The sequence below is a fragment of the Aquarana catesbeiana genome, linkage group LG03 (assembly GCF_042186555.1).
Source record: "Aquarana catesbeiana isolate 2022-GZ linkage group LG03, ASM4218655v1, whole genome shotgun sequence".
Classification (NCBI taxonomy): domain Eukaryota; kingdom Metazoa; phylum Chordata; class Amphibia; order Anura; family Ranidae; genus Aquarana; species Aquarana catesbeiana.
The window spans coordinates 578,312,006-578,328,140 of NC_133326.1; the positions used below are offsets into that span (position 1 = coordinate 578,312,006).

General features: G+C 41.6%; 1 protein-coding gene across 2 annotated transcripts; it reads right to left on the minus strand.

Annotated features, from left to right (window-relative positions):
- Nucleotides 1–281: 281 nt before the first annotated feature.
- Nucleotides 282–15,488, minus strand: TSPO (translocator protein). 2 transcript variants are annotated; one of them, XM_073621955.1, is made up of 4 exons: nucleotides 15,357–15,488; nucleotides 1,775–1,961; nucleotides 1,476–1,614; nucleotides 282–669 (listed from the first exon to the last, which is right to left on the minus strand). In XM_073621955.1, exons 1-4 carry the CDS (start codon nucleotides 15,406–15,408, stop codon nucleotides 499–501), a joined length of 549 nt encoding a protein of 182 aa, XP_073478056.1. In that variant the 5' UTR covers nucleotides 15,409–15,488; the 3' UTR covers nucleotides 282–498. The 2 variants fall into 2 exon arrangements, with proteins under 2 accessions (XP_073478056.1, XP_073478057.1); XM_073621956.1 differs by lacking the exon at nucleotides 15,357–15,488 and adding an exon at nucleotides 8,488–8,512.
- Nucleotides 15,489–16,135: the final 647 nt, after the last annotated feature.

The following is a 16,135-nucleotide window of genomic DNA, read 5'->3' on the forward strand; positions in this document are numbered from 1 at the left end:
TTTACACACTAAAGACTGTGTTAACAAGGCCTAAATGAGTCCTTGTTGGGCAGATTTGCCATTATTTCTTGCCCTAACAGGAAGGAAGGGGAAATCTCCCCAACAGGAATACAGACAGCAGTAAAATCCTGACAGAGGCTCTAACTCCTCACCTCTTTATCCAAAACAAAATCAAAGTTTTTGGATCGAGTTGGGCTTAAACTCTGACTGCCCTGAAGGCCAAACAGCCAGCTTAATCACCAATTGGACATCAGGTACCATCACAGCACTTTTCAAATATATAGAAACAGGAAAAAAAAGTCCTTTATTTCTCCATTTGTTGTCAAACACAAAGATAAGGCAACATTTATTGGTTTGAAACATTCAAAATCACTTTTCTAATGTTGTGCTGGTTTTTGACTTCCAAAGAGACCTTCATTATAATGTAAAATGTAACATGGCCATTAAAAAAAAAGAAGTCTTTATCCTTGGTCTAGTGCAGTTCACTCCAGGTTCCTTCTATTCTGACTTGTCTTTGTTGTCCCTCCATATGACATAGTTCAAGGAAGTGGCCAGGGACAGCCAGGCTATATATGGCAACATCAGGTAGGCAGCTGTTCTGCTAATTGGGTACCAAGAGATGGTTGTGAGCACAACTGTTCCAGTGAGGACTGCTATTTCCACAAGGCCCTGCAAGGTGAAGGAAACAGGTGATCTGTTGTTTAGTTATACAATTGTCATTCAGACAAGCCCCACCTGCAAACACAGCAGCATAATGCACACAATGGAAAAGTCAATGAGGACAATCAAGTCACAGATTTTGCATTTGAAAACGTGCTGCATTTTGTGTACTTGTGACAAATTTGTTGCAAAGTTGGTGAACAGATTTGCAGAACTTGAAGTGAAGCAACATTTACAAACATTCAGCCACAACAGGAATACGCATACACTTGCACACTATGAAAAAGCGCAACCATATACATAAATGTCCTCCAATGAAAATAACGGTTTAAAATAGATTTAGGCAATTCAAACTGATGTATAATAAAATGTGCAATCAGCGCAAAAATAATATAAAATTATATATATATATATATATTTATTATATATAAATAAAAATAAAAGTGCAGCGCAATAAAATACAGTCCAATAAACTGGTGAACTACAAGTCCCAGAAGATAAGATGACTGCACCGGTGAATATCAACAATATCAAAATGAATGGTGACAGACCCTCCACCTCCATGCTATGTTCTACGCTCACCTTAGAGCATGGACCCCTGAGCTAACAGGTAGTCATGCACGCAGGAGGGAGTGTGGCGCACCTTGAGTTTGGAGGACAATCGCACTTTATGAATTGGAGCACATCATTCACCAATATATGGACATTCACTTACTTAAGAATTGTTTTCACTTTAATTTTTGATACATCATTTGCACTATTGCGAGTGCTGTCATTTATTCATTTCATTTTAGTTGACATATTGTTCTACCTACCCAACCAATTTTGTGAGCACCAAAGAAGATGGGTGTCCAGGCCCAGTTAAGTGCCAACTGCCCAGCATGGAGTCCTAATGGAACCAAGGCATCCTCGGTGAAACCACCCAATTCCTTATATATCAGATATGAACCGTACCTACAAACAAGAACAAAAGCAAGTCAAATACTCCACACGGGCAAGTATGTGTTATCCCTGTAACCATGTATGGCTCAGGTCGCCAAGTTGAACATTCACTGCACAGACTGGAAGGAAATGCATAGGCTGAATAAAGAAATCTACTGCTTCTGTTGCATACCCCATGGAAGTGTATAATGCAGTCCAGACAGGTGCAAACATCCAGTTAGGCGGGCGCCATGATGGCTTCACCAGCGTTGTGTACCACGTTTTGACTTCCTTCCGTGTGATTAACCCTCCTAGTATGCCACCCACGTGGGGCAAGAGTGTGAGGCCAACGGCAGGAACCCAGGAAGGCATTGTGACAACTGGAGGGGAGATAAGAGTGTTACAGACATAAAAAAAGAAGTCAATATTCATATTATTTTTGGCTGGGCACATCACAGCACATTAGATAATCCGCTTTTCCAACCGTTGGAATCCTGTATATTGGAGATTCAATAAAGCTGCACTTCTTTTAGAACTTCCACCATAGGACATTATTCCTTGTGTACTTGGATATCTATTTTGTATAACATGAATGCAGATGGAGAGCTCAGTAGGCAGAGCTTCTCCCTGAACCAATGGAAGAGATTGTGGGTCAGCTGAGGATGCAGTAGGTGTTCAATGCGTTATGTCCTCACTAAGGGCCCTTTCACACTGGGGCGGGGGCGGCGTCTGCGTTTTACCGTCGGTATTCGGCTGCTAGCGGGGCGGTTTTACCCCCCGCTAGCGTCCGAGAAACGGTTAAAAACCACCGCAAAGTGCCTCTGCAGAGGCGCTTTGCCGGCGGTATAGCCGCGCTGTCCCATTGATTTCAATGGGCAGGAGCGGTGAAGGAGCAGTATACACTCCGCTCCTTCACCGCTCCGAAGATGCTGCTAGCAGGACTTTTTTTCCCGTCCTGCTAGCGCACCGCTCCAGTGTGAAAGCCCTCGGGGCATTCACACTGGAATTAAAGCAGCGGCACTTTCAGGTCGGTTTGCAGGCGCTATTATTAGCACAATAGTGCCTGCAAACCGCCCCAGTGTGAAAGGACCCTAAGGCCCCTTTCACACTGGAGCGGTTTTCAGGCGGTATTGCGCTAAAAATACCGCCTGAAAACCGCCCCAGCTGTTTGTTCAGTGTGAAAGCCCGAGGGCTTTCACACTGAAGCGGTGCGCAGGCAGGGTGGTGAAAAAAGTCCTGCAAACCGCTTTTTTGGAGCGGTGAAGGAGCGGTGTATTCACCGCTCCTGCCCATTGAAATCAATGGGACAGCGCGGCTATACCGCGGTAATACCGCGGCTATAGCCGCGCTGTACGAGGGATTTTAACCCTTTTTCGGCCGCCAGCGGGGGTTAAAACCGCACCGCTAGCGGCCGAATACCGCTGCAAGAACGACGGTACAGCAGCGCTAAAAATAGCGCTGTTGTACCGCCGACGCCCCCACCGCCCCAGTGTGAAAGGGGCCTTAAAGTCTCACACCTCCTGCAATCTTTTTCATGTAAAATGCCATAAACCTAGCCTTGCAAGAAAACCCTTTAATGCTCAACTCCAGGTAGCAGTAGCACCTAAAGTGCCCTCAAATCTCCCATGTAGTTTTCCTGATTACATTTTTATTTGCCTTGTCCCTGTGTAATCCTCCTTCTTATCATTTACACTCACCGGCCACTTTATTAGATACACCTGTTCAATTGCTTGGTAAAACAAATTGCTACTCAGCCAATCACATGGCAGCAACTCAGTGCATTTAGGCATCTAGGCATGGTGAAGACAACTTTCTGAAGTTCAAACCGAGCATCAGAATGGGGAAGAAAGGGTATTTATTTAAGGTGACTCTTTGAACATGGCATGGTTGGGAGTATTTCAAAAACTGCTGAGCTATTGGGATTTTCACACACAACCATCTCTAGGGTTTACAGAGAATGGTCCAAAATTAAAAAAAATATACAGTGAGTGACAGTTGTGTGGGCGAAAATGCCTGGTTGATGTCTGAGAATGGGCAGAAGTTACTGTTGGCTTTCTATCATCTCGAACCAAATACAGGGGTCCCCGGGTTACGAACAAGATAGGGACTGTAGGTTTGTTCTTAAGTCAAATTTGTTTGTAAGTCGGAACAGTACCTTTAAGTGCAAATCCAGTCTCAGAGATAGGAAGTGAACCCAAATCAACAGAGAAAGGCAACCGGATGGCAGGGGCGGCACGGTTAGTTCAAATATGTTTTGTTTCTTTTATTTTTTTACTTTATCACTTTTTTTTATTTATTTGTAGCTTGTCGTTTACTTTTTTATTTTTGTATAATTCTTTTTTTTAATTTTATTACTGTATTTCTTTTTTTTTTTATTATTTTTTTATCAATTTTTTTTTTCACTTAACTTTATTGCTATCACACAGGAGAAAACAATTTCCTGTGTGATAGCAATTGGAGGTGACAGGTTCTCTTTATTGACCCTGTCGCCTCCAAAACAGGAGTCCTAGCACTGTGCACAGCTGAGCACAGCTCTCCCCTCTCACTGTTTTCATGGCGGCAGGGACAGGAGACAGCAGAGAGAGGTACACTGTATGGCACAGCAGGGAGATGGATGGTGAAAGCAGCAGTCCGAGTCCAGGCAGGCCGGCCGCGTTGCACCTCCGCGGGGCAGCGGCGCAGGAAAGACCGGGGATCCTGGAGGCTTCACTAGGCCGCACAAGGCCTCGGCCAGGACAGGCAGCTTTAGCGGCCTGGCAGGCCACCGGACCGTACCAGGCCTGTGGATGGGCAGGCAGGATGACGAGGGGGGCCCGCAACCAAGCCAGGAATGGAGGAACGGCTCACTCCAGCAAGGAGAGGAAGATTCGGCAGGCAGTGACATCATTCGGGCCCCGTTCGTAAGTAGGAGTCGTTCGCAACTCGGATGTTCGTAAGTCGGGGACCCCCTGTAACTACTCGTTACAACCAAGGTATGCAGAATACCATCTCTGAAGGCACAATACATCAGACCTTGAAACAGATGGGCTACAGCAGCAGTAGACCACACTGGGTGCCACTCCTGTCAGCTAAGAACAGGAAACTGAGGCTAAAATTCGCACAGGCTCACCAAAATTGGACAATGGAGGATTTGAAGAACGTTGCCTGGTCTGAGGAGTCTCAAATTCAGCGGTGACATTCAGATGGTAGGGTAAATATTTGGCGTAAACATGATAGCATGAATTCATTCTGCCTTGTATCAAGGGTTCAGGCTGGTGGTGGTGGTGTAATAGTGTGGGGGATTTTCTTGGAACACTTTGGGCCCTTTAGTACCAACTGAGCATCGTATAAATGGCACGGCCTACCTGAGTATTGTTACTGACCATGTCCATCCCTTTATGACTACAGTGTAACCATCTTCTGATGGCTCCTTCCGGCAGGATAATGCACAAAGCTCAAATCATCTTAAACCGTTTTCTTGAACATGATAATGAGTTCAGTGTACTCCAATGGCCTCATCAGTCACCAGATCTTAATCCAATAGCACCTTAGGGATGTGGTGGAATGGGAGATTCACATCATAGATGTGCAGCCAACAAATCTACAGCAACTGCCTGATGCCATTCTGTCAATATGGACCAAAATCTCTGAGGATTGTTGAATCTATGCCATAAAGAATGAAGGCGGGGGGGGGGGGGGGGGGGGTGCAACCCAGTTCTAGCAAGGTGTATGTGACGGGAGGGCCCGTGGAAACCAGAATCCCTTGGAGAGGTTCCCCATGCGCCCCCTATGTCTAAGTGACCCTGTGTCCATTAGGGTCACAGGGTGACTGAGAAAATGTGGCTTGGATTACTTAAAATGGGACAGTAATATTTATCCACTAGGGGTGCAACGGATCGTCACCGATCCGTAATCCGAACGGTTCACCCTCTTCGGATCGGCACACCCGCGATCCGCGGAGCGCTCCGCTGCCTCCGCCTTAGGAAAGGCCGCGGCTTCAGCCTAGCTCTGGACCGGCGGCCATCTTGGTACACCCGGCGGCGGCGGTGAGCTATTACAGTGGGGGAGATTGTGGACATTACAGTGGGGGGAGATTATAGACATTACAGTGGAGGAAGATTGTGGACATTACTGTGGGGGGAAGATTGTGGACATTACAATGGGGGGAAGATTGTGGACATTACAATGGGGGGAAGATTGTGGACATTACAATGGGGGGAAGATTGTGGACATTACAATGCGGGGGAAGCTTGTGGATATTACAGTGCGGGGAAGATTGTGGACATTACAGTGCGGGGAAGATTGTGGACATTACAGTGGAGGAAGATTGTGGACATTACAGTGGGGGGAAGATTGTGGACATAACAGTGGGGGGGAAGATTGTGGACATTACAGTGGGGGTTATTTGTCTTGGATTTTTTTTTTTTTTTTTTTTTGCTGATCCGAAAATGATCCGATCCGTCATCTCTGATCCGAGGTACGATCCGAACCGTGGGTTTTTTGATCCGTTGCACCCCTATTATCCACAATATCTTCAGATAGATAGAACACACACACTATTCCTGGTTTGTTTAATTCTGAACTTGACATGTTAATTAAGAGAGCTGGTCACATTGGCCTCTGTACAATGTAGGAGACGGTCTGCTACTGGAAGCTCCTGCTATTGTGAGAAGGTGTCCTGTGTTTATACTTATGATAATATATTATATACTGTGTGAAGCTCAGTGACAAGTCTGACCTGTAGTGAAATCCTAAAAATAAGAATTCCGCGCTTAGGAGTAATAAGAACTGCTGCCTCCCTAAAACAAACTTCACAAAGTAAAATCTACAAAATTAAAATCAACAAGAGGGAAATGGCGTTGTTCTATGGATCCAAACTATTGTGATTGTAAAACTCTCATGAGTGATGAGTAGAGGGTGATAAAAATTAGAAATGTGATACAAAGGAAAGGACTTCCCAAACACAGGTGAGAAGCTGTGTAAACTGTACGAGAAAACTATGTGAAGGCTAATATAGTGTATCCGGCAAAAAAAAAAAAAAACTGTGAAAAATTATTATTAACTGAATTAATACATATATTGCAAAATATATGGTAATAAAAAAGAAATGTGTAGGTGCAAAACCCAATTGATGTGCAAAAGGCGTATTTAGGATGCAATTACTATAAATCAGCAAGTCCAATAAATGTGCAATAATGTCCATATATCAAAAATGAAAAAAATAAAATAAAATTCCCAAAGTGACTGGTGCAAACTCAAAAAAATATAGGTAACAGTCTATTTTCAATTCCAGTGCCAAAAATATATAGGTGACTTTTCTGTGCTCCCCTACTCCTATCCCTGGTGACCTGATCCCGAGGTGTATCTTCCTCCACTTCCTGATACAAACGATCGAATCTTCACCTGGAATCTTTGTCCCTCCTAGGGTGAGTGGTGTATCGTGAGGTATGGACAGAAAACAGTCCTCTCTCCACTATGAGCTTGGAGTATCAAATACGCCTTTTACACATCAACTGGGTTTTCCACCCACACATTTCTTTTTTATTACCATATGTTTTGCAATATATGTATTAATTCAATTAATCATTTTTCACTGTTTTTTGCTGGAAACACTATATTAGCCTTCACATGGTTTTCTCATAGTTTACACAGCTTCTCACCTGTGTTTGGGAAGTCATTCCCTTGCATCACATTTCTAAATTTTTATCACCCTCTACTCATCACTCATGAGAGTTTTACATTCATAATAGTTTGGATTCATAGAACAGCGCCATTTCCCTCTTGTTGACTGTAGTGAAATCCTGATTAATCAAAACAATTGCCAGGTGGGCATGGAGTCACCTCGGCTGCTTTAAGGGACTAGTTAATTAGCTATGTTAATTCTGTTTCTGGTTACAGATTGTATTGCTAGAGTGATGTCCTCCTGGTGTATATATTTGGACGAGTTTGTTCAAATAAACATTCCATGTTCAAGCTGTGTAACTGAGCTAGTCTCGCCTGGTTCTTACAATATCGGATATCTGAAGTTTCAGACTGGAGGAAGCAGTGTGCTGACGGAAGTACTCAAGCGGAGAGTGGGACCTTCCGTTACAGTGTACCTAAGAAAATGTCCGGTGAGTGTATGACATCACTGTGGCTGCAAAAGATCTTTTGTTCTTAGGAGTTAGGAGGAGGGGTCCACAGAGTGCTCTACATTATTTCCTGCTGATGTGGGGTGCCCACATAAAAGCCAAGACTGGACACTCTCCCTGTGTCTCAGTCAGTGTAGTAAACTCTACACAAAAATTTTTTTTTTTAGAACTGTATTTAAAGATACATGTGTGCCTGGTGTTCAGCTTTGAATTACACAAGTTTTGTGGCTGAATAAAGAAGCTGTCGCTAAAAGAAAGATTCAGAAGACACAACTCTCTGCAAAGGAATCACAGAATCCTTACCTCCTCTACTGCTCACGCTGCCAATCTCTACAGTAAAGAAAAACCTCCATCTAAAGACCATGGTGAATTCAAACAAAAAAGTTCATATGGAATCTTTCACATTTACACTACTGATGTTTTAGTGCTATTACACAGAAAGGAAGAAAATATATACAATGCCACTTACTCTATATTATAAGTTTATAGACACTTAACCATCACACCTATATGAATGTGCTGGACATTCCATAACCATTAAAATAGAGTTGGGTTAAGGTCAGAGATCTGGCTCAGGCCACACAAGTTCCTCTGCACCTCATCAAACCATGTCTTTACGGAGCCGGCTTTGTACATAGGAGCACAGTCATGTTGAAATAGAAAAAGGCTTTTCCCAAATTGTTACCACAAAGCTGGAAACACACAACTGTTTAAAATGTCTTTGTACGCTGTAGTATTAACAATACCCTTCAATAGAGACAACTAAACTCAATCGTTTGAAGGGGTGTCCACATACCTTTAGCCATATAGTAGGTGTGATGGTCAGGAATCCAAACTGTTGGCTATATACACACTATAGTACACTTTACCTTTAGAGATGAGAACCAAAAGGAAGAAGTAACAAAAATGGATAAAAAAAAAAAAAAAAAAAAAAAGGGAGCCATTGCTTATAACAAACCATAATAATTCATCCTATATTCATTCAAAGAATGAAACAAGAACATTTACGGTCTCCTACAAAATAGGCAAAACAGCCATGATCTACTACTTAAACAGCTCCTAAATTGGATAGCTTTTAGAAAAGACATACGGTGATCCCCTGCTGATTTTGTACATTTGCCCACTGACAAAGAAATGATCAGTCTATAACTTTAATGGTAGATTTATTTTAACAGTGAGAGACAGAAAAAAAAATATCCAGAAAAACGCATTTAAAAAAAGTTATAAATTGATTTGCATTTTAATGAGAGTGAAATAAGTATTTGATACCCTATCAGCAAGATTTCTGGCTCCCAGGTGTCTTCTATACAGGTAACGAGCTGAGATTAGGAGCACTCTCTCAAGGGGAATGCTCCTAATCTCAGCTTGTTACCTGTATTAAAAAAAAGACACCTGTCCACAGAAGCAATCAGATTCCAATCTCTCCACAATGGCCAAGCCCAAAGAGCTATCCAAGGATGTCAGGGACAAGATTGTAGACCTACACAAGGCTGGAATGGGCTACAAGACCATCGTCAAGCAGCTTGGTGAGAGGGAGACAACAGTTGGTGCGATTATTGGTAACGCACTACGCTGTGAAAGACTGAAATCTTGCAGCACCCACAAGGTCCCCCTGCTCAAGAAGGCACATGCATGTACAGGTCCGTCTGAAGTTTGCTAATGAACATCTGAATGATTCAGAGGAGAACTGGGTGAAAGTGTTGTGGTTAGAGGTGACCAAAATGGAACTCTTTGGCATCAACTCTACTCACCATGTTTGGAGGAGGAGGAATGTTACCTATGACCAAGAACACCATCCCCACCGTCAAACATGGAGGTGGAAACATTATGCTTTGGGGGTGTTTTTCTGCTAAGGGGACAGGACAACTTCACCGCATTAAAAATGGACTATGGACAGGGCCATGTGAGAACCTCCTTCATTCAGCCAGGGCATTAAAAAATGGGTCGTGGATGGGTATTCCAGCATAACAATGACCCAAGACACACGGCCAAGGCAATAAAGGAGTGGCTCAAGAAGAGGCACATAAAGATCCCGGAGTGGCCTAGCCAGTCTCCAGACCCTAATCCCATAGAAAATATGTGAGGGAGCTGAAGGTTCGAGTTAAAAAACGTCAACCTCAAAACCTTAATGACTTGGAGAGGATCTGCAAAGAGGAGTGGGACAAAATCCCTCCTGAAATGTATGCAAACCTGGTGGCCAACTACAAGAAACTTCTGACCTCTGCGATTGCCAACAAGGGGTTTGCCAGCAAGTACTAAGTTTTGTTTTGCGAAGGGGTCAATTATTTATTTCACTCATTAAAATGCAAATCAATTTATAACTTTTTTGAAATGCGTTTTTCTGGATTTTTGTTGTTGTTATTCTGTCTCTCACTGTTAAAATAAACCTACCATTAACATTATAGACTGATCTTTTCTTTGTCAGTGGGCAAACATACAAAATTAGCAGGGGATCAAATACTTTTTTCACCCCTCACTGTACTCAACAAGCAACTGCTCTTCAATGTTCAAACCTACCAGTGGTATTAGTGGCAATACACAGCACAAGTTGGTGAGAGGAAAGAAGTTAATAGAAGTATTTCTCTGTTTCCCCAGGAGTCCCGATCTTGTCTGACTCATTACTTCAAGCAACTGAACCAACTGGTGTCTCTGGATGTAACACGATCAACTTATACAACCACCTCCTTTTCTATTAAGATTCTAAACTTATAGAACATGGGGTGGAGGTAAGTGGTAATAGTACATGACTCTTGAAGTCTCATTAAAGTTGGGAGTAAATACACAAATACACTTCTGACCGCATTTATCTTGCTTTGGCAGTCGCATGTTGGGCGTTTACTAGATTCTGCCGTCTCCTAATTCTGTCTCAGAATCCCAAACCCGTTATCTCTGTATCACAGAACAAGTATTACCAACCAACAGGGTGAAACGTTTGATTTGGGACTCATATCTCACTCAGTGTACTTTAAATTTACATTCATTTTCTAGCCCAACTCAGGGAAAACCTTTTGGTGTTAGATTTGGATAGTGTGTAGAAGGTTTGGGACCTCTATCAGAATTTAAATGTCGTTTCTGCACTTTTGAGAAAATTCTAAATATCTCCATAAATATATATTTTTTTCCTGATCTGTCCGATTCCAGTTATTTAGACAGAAAGGTCATAGAAAATGTATTTTAAGGGAACTCAATTTTAAATCTACTAAAAAAAAATAAAATTACATTTTGTATTGTTTTTGGTCTCCATTCAGGGAGGGAGGGGGCCAAATGTCTCCTTTACTTCATGTTCTGACACCAAGAAGACTGGAAATGAAAAATCTCTTCAACAGGATAAAGCCAGCTATCAAACTGATAAAAGTTCGAACCTCCACATTAACCTAAACTTAAAAAAAAAAAAAAGGGGAGAAGGTTTCGCCGGCTGTAGCCCTTAAAGCAACTCTGTCGTTGAGTTAAAAAGAAAAAGTGAAAAATTATGACCTGCAAAAAAAAAAAATTCAACTCCCCGGGAGTATTGAATGCTTGTCCCAACGCAAAGTTCTTGGTAAGCTGCAGGGTCAAACGTGAACTCTATTTCCAGTTCCCCTTGGTAAATGCCCAGACGTGCCCACCCTCTTGGCTCTCATTTGAGATAGATCTGGGGTGTATGATCCGTGTGCTCCTCCATGTTGTCAAGTTGGAAACCACAAATGGATTAGCAGAGCCAGAAAGTAAAATAAAATCTATTAAATTCACAGGATTATACCGTTTACTATTTATTTTATATAGTTTGTATCTTTTTCTATTCTATATCTTTGATAATATTTGGTTTGTAATCCCGTAATAGATAATGATTTTGATATTTTATTCTATTTGTTTCTCAAATGTGTTAAGCAAGCAGATTTTGTAGTCATCCCTAAAAGGGTTAAGCTGACTATGCACTGTACAAATGTGGGCCCTGTTGGCCTCTTTGGGCTCAACATCTCTTGATTCACAGTAAAAAACCAAGGAGTCGGACTGAAAATTGCCAGCTGGACAGCGGCTACATCCAATCAGATGCACACGCTTTCTGGATATTTTGACAACCACAGCGGGAGATTTGTTCATCTATGCTGTATACTGTAAATGGAGGAATTTGCTAGATTTGTGGCTAGCTTTAAAGCAGTAGTAAACTCGCTTTTGAACTTGTACCTACAAGTAAGCTTATAATAAAAAAGGTACAGTGAATATCGCCTAAACTTGCAGACATATTCAAACTGGATGCAGCCAGTGACCTTACCGGCGCATGCGATCTGAAAGGACAGCACGGGAGCTTTGTGCCGTAAATCACGACTCCTGTGCCTATGCATGGGAGTTACTTCATCACAGTTCAGCCATTCATAGGACTGGAGCCAGCAAACCCGGAAGGAAGACCGGGGGAAGATGGAAGCCCTGTCAGTGGTGACGGCACATCACTAAAGGGCTTCCGTCTAATGTAAGTATTTCATAGTGTGCTAGTATGCGATGCATGGCATACATTGTTTTGCAGGGGATTTTTATTTTTTTTTTAAAAGGTCTTCTACCGCTTTAATTAGGATTGTTTGAACATTAACATTACTATGTTTGAGTTCTTTTAATTGGTTGGTTGGTTCAAGCGACAGGAGGGGATACCATACAGGTGATGTTTGATTTAAGGAGACCTTTAGATTATTTACAATTGATTTGGTATAGACCTGAATGGATAAAATGAGTCATATTAGTTGTGTGTATTTTGTACCCGCCTTGAATCATATTCAATATAGGATTTTGCTTCATGTCTGGTTGTGCTTATCAACTTGTGGTTCCAGTTTTCTTTGTGACATTCTTCTATTCACATTACTGTAGTAAATCCATGGGATAGAAGCAGGTTCCTATGGTTAGTAACATGCATTCACAGTCTCTCAAGTTCCTAGATAACTGCTGATTAGGTTGTGTAACACAGGGAGGGGATCACACGTGCGACACCACTAGCACTGGGCAGGGAAGTTTCTCAATGCAGTTTTAATAAGGTTTCCTGAAAGAACACACACAGTGGACCTAGCTTCAAGAATAAAACACAAAAAATGTATGCAAGTGGCACCATCATATGCTGTCATGTTGATGCACCATTTGATTTTCATGCTTTTATATCTGCAGAGAGACGTGTGGGCCACCTGTGTGTGTATGCTTGTACATAGTGCTGTCTCTTCTACAGTAAGTTTAGACTCCTCTTTGGCCTGTGACTTTTATTCACACACAGCAAGATGACAGCATGTGACTGGCATCTACTATATACAGTATGTGATCACATGCTCAGCAGACCAGGATCTAAAGATATGTCTACTCTGGTGCCTCCTTACTGCATCTTAACCTCGAAAAGCCCACAGCACCATGTTGCAGTCCTGTGCGGTTGTGACACCCCTCCATTCATTTGAACAATCACAGCTGAACGCAAAGTGGGGTATCATTTCTGCTGCGACTGCAAAGCATTGTGGCTACAGCATGTGTACAACCTTGTCTGGCCGTTGTTTGCGGCTTAAAAGAGAAGGGGTGCCAAGGGGTTCATGTGAGTGAGCCCTTCGTGTATTGGGGTGTCCTATTTAAAGTATAAGACATGCTGTGAACTTAGTAGGGTCTAAGGGATCCATTTATATTTCTGGGCCTAAACTATATAAAAAGCCCAAATTTTAATTTTGTAGTTTTGGGAACAACTGAAAAGAATTAGTACCCCTGTCAAGTTTTTAACTGCGTTCTGTGTCCTCGATAGAGAGTCTGCCTCTCGATTGGTCTTAGTTACTATGACCACTTGGATAGAAAATGAAGGGAAATCAAACATTTTACAGCTGTCACCATAAGAGGAATAGAAGGCAAATATTTTACTGGGGACACCTGTGCGTTCACAAGAGAGGATTTCCTCTCACATCCTAGTGTTGTCTCCAGGACAGAATGTAAAAGACAATCTCCCCAACTTGACAAGAAAAAAAGGTGATGGGTTTTAGGCCTCTTGCACACTTTGTAGGAGCATCAGACATTTTTTGGCAGAAACCCCCCCCAAAAAAAAGACAAAAAAAAAAAAAACGCAAAGACAGGCTGTAAATCACTTGCGTGTATTTATGACAAAGAAAAACTTGGGGGGGGCACACCCTAAAAATGCATTACATTAAAGATGGAGAACGCCTTTAGTTCTCCCATGGTTAGGGGGAAGAAGGATCTTTCATTCTATGAATAGTGTAGGACCCACAAATAATGGGGTACTTTGACGCAGTAGTGGGCTTAAACACTATATGGACATATGGTGTGACCAAATCCCCATATTTTTTGCTGAATATGTTCAGGTGTTTTAAATAGCCTTAAATAGCCTTGCAGGATTTGAATGTAATTTTTATATGTGTGCACTGTAACCTTGTTCTATTTGTGCATATGCACACACAAGCATAAATATTCTTCTATTTTATTTTTTAATGAAGGAAGTGGGGCATTTATATGCATTTGCCCAAAAATACTGACTGGCAACTCATTATGGGACTAATACATGAAAATCCATAACTGGAACTTTCTTAGACTTTAAAATATTTTTGTATGCACAATTGATTGAGAATATTGATGTGAATTAATATTAAGTTAGGAAATACATTGCTGGATATTTTTGATACATACAAGTGGAGTTATAACTAAAATGGTTAGCGCAGCCACCTATTTCTATACATTAAAAGTAATGGTCTGCATTTACATCAGAAAAAAAAAAAAAAAAAAAATATATATATATATATATATATATATATATATATATATATATATATATATATATATATATATATATATATACACACACACACACACACACACACACACACACACACACACACACACACACACACACATACATACATACATACATACATACATATACACACACCTAAAGTGCATTGATGTTGAATAAGTTGTTTTTTTGTTGACAAATTTTGCATATCTTAGATACACTGGAATGCATTTTGTGTTGAGCTGTATATGCAGCATGTACATACTGCCATTCTTCCTGCACTGTCGGTTGGCCAGAGAACATTCCACTGTACTGCCCACACCGAAAATATTACATAACTAAAGGGGTCTATTGTTAAATGTTTCCGAACATTTCTGAATGTTCGGTGAACGTTGGATGTAAGGGGCACAAAACACATGCACCAGGAAGATACGCCCATAGTGAAAAGAAATCACCTTCTGAGACACAGATAGCCCTTCAAAAATGTATAATAATCAAAACAACAACAAAAGTTTTAGCCCTACCTTATTCCTTCCAAAATGAGAAATAAAGTTCTTCCCATTTTAGATTTTTGTTGCAGGGGTCAGGGGGTGATGTTAGGGTATGCCACCCAAAATCATAATTATTCAGACTAAATAATAAACAAATTAGATACAGCTGATCACCAGCCCCTGAATCCATCATCTCTACATCCAGCCATCTACTGGAATACATCTGGCAGACAGGAACGCACAAATAAAAGTAATAATACATTACTAGTGTAAATAAAAAACAATATTCAGGCTCAAATGCATGCAATCTCTGTCTTTCTGCCTGGTGTGGAACTACAAGTTCCAGCATGCCTACCCAGCCAACCTCAATCTAATCTGCAGTGATCTGCCAGTCAATGGTATGCAATCCCTAGTTACATAAAAAGGATTATCATGCCCACTCACCTCTGCTGTCCTTTGCTAGCAGTGGAGGCTCTGGGACTGTCAGCACATACATACAGCTTTGGGCGTGTGCAGGTCACATGACCAGGGGGTGGGTCCGTTCAGACACATGCCAATGATAGAAGCCATCATAACTCTGGGCAAAAACTGAACTACTGCTTAGTGCAGCCTGAATTGGATTGTTTCTTTTTAGCGTGTAAGTTTTGTTTTTATATCTGCAGTATAAAAAGAAAAAGTGAAATGATACCAATCTGTAAACACAGAATATATAAGATAACGTATGTAAAAAGTAATACACTTCATCTTAAAGTGTTACTAAACCCAGGAGCCTGCATTCATTATATCTGGTCTCCCACAGTACACAGAACATAGAAACGCACATATTTTAGTAAACTGCTAAATACCTTTTCTCATCCGCAGTATATAGCAGTGATTTCTAGCAAAATTCAGCCAAGCATTGGTGAAAGCTTGTAGGAGGAGTTTTCTGACTGTCCTATGAGACTGCAAGTCCCCTGACCCTCTGTCTGGACAGTGCTGATTGGCCCTGTACTGATCACATGCATCCTCCAAAGAAAAAAAAAAAAACCTCTCTAGCAATAGACACCAAACTGAGTATGTGCAGAGTGACTCCATAAACTGCTTTATCAGGATTTTTTTAGGGGACAGTAGCAGGAGGGGAGGATCAGAGAAGACAGGATCAAACGGCATTTTTACACAATGCGGAGTATTAACCCCTCAGGTTCCACAGTGAGTATAACAATCATGCTTTACTGCATATACAG

Excerpts from the sequence above, each read along its gene's own strand:
- TSPO (XM_073621955.1), bottom strand. The coding sequence starts at position 15,408 with ATGTATGTGCTGACAGTCCCAGAGCCTCCACTGCTAGCAAAGGACAGC. Across the intron at positions 1,615-1,774 it reads GCATTATACACTTCCATGGG|GTACGGTTCATATCTGATAT; the intron begins GTATGCAACAGA and ends TCTTGTTTGTAG. Across the intron at positions 670-1,475 it reads GTGCTCACAAAATTGGTTGG|GGCCTTGTGGAAATAGCAGT; the intron begins GTAGGTAGAACA and ends TTCACCTTGCAG.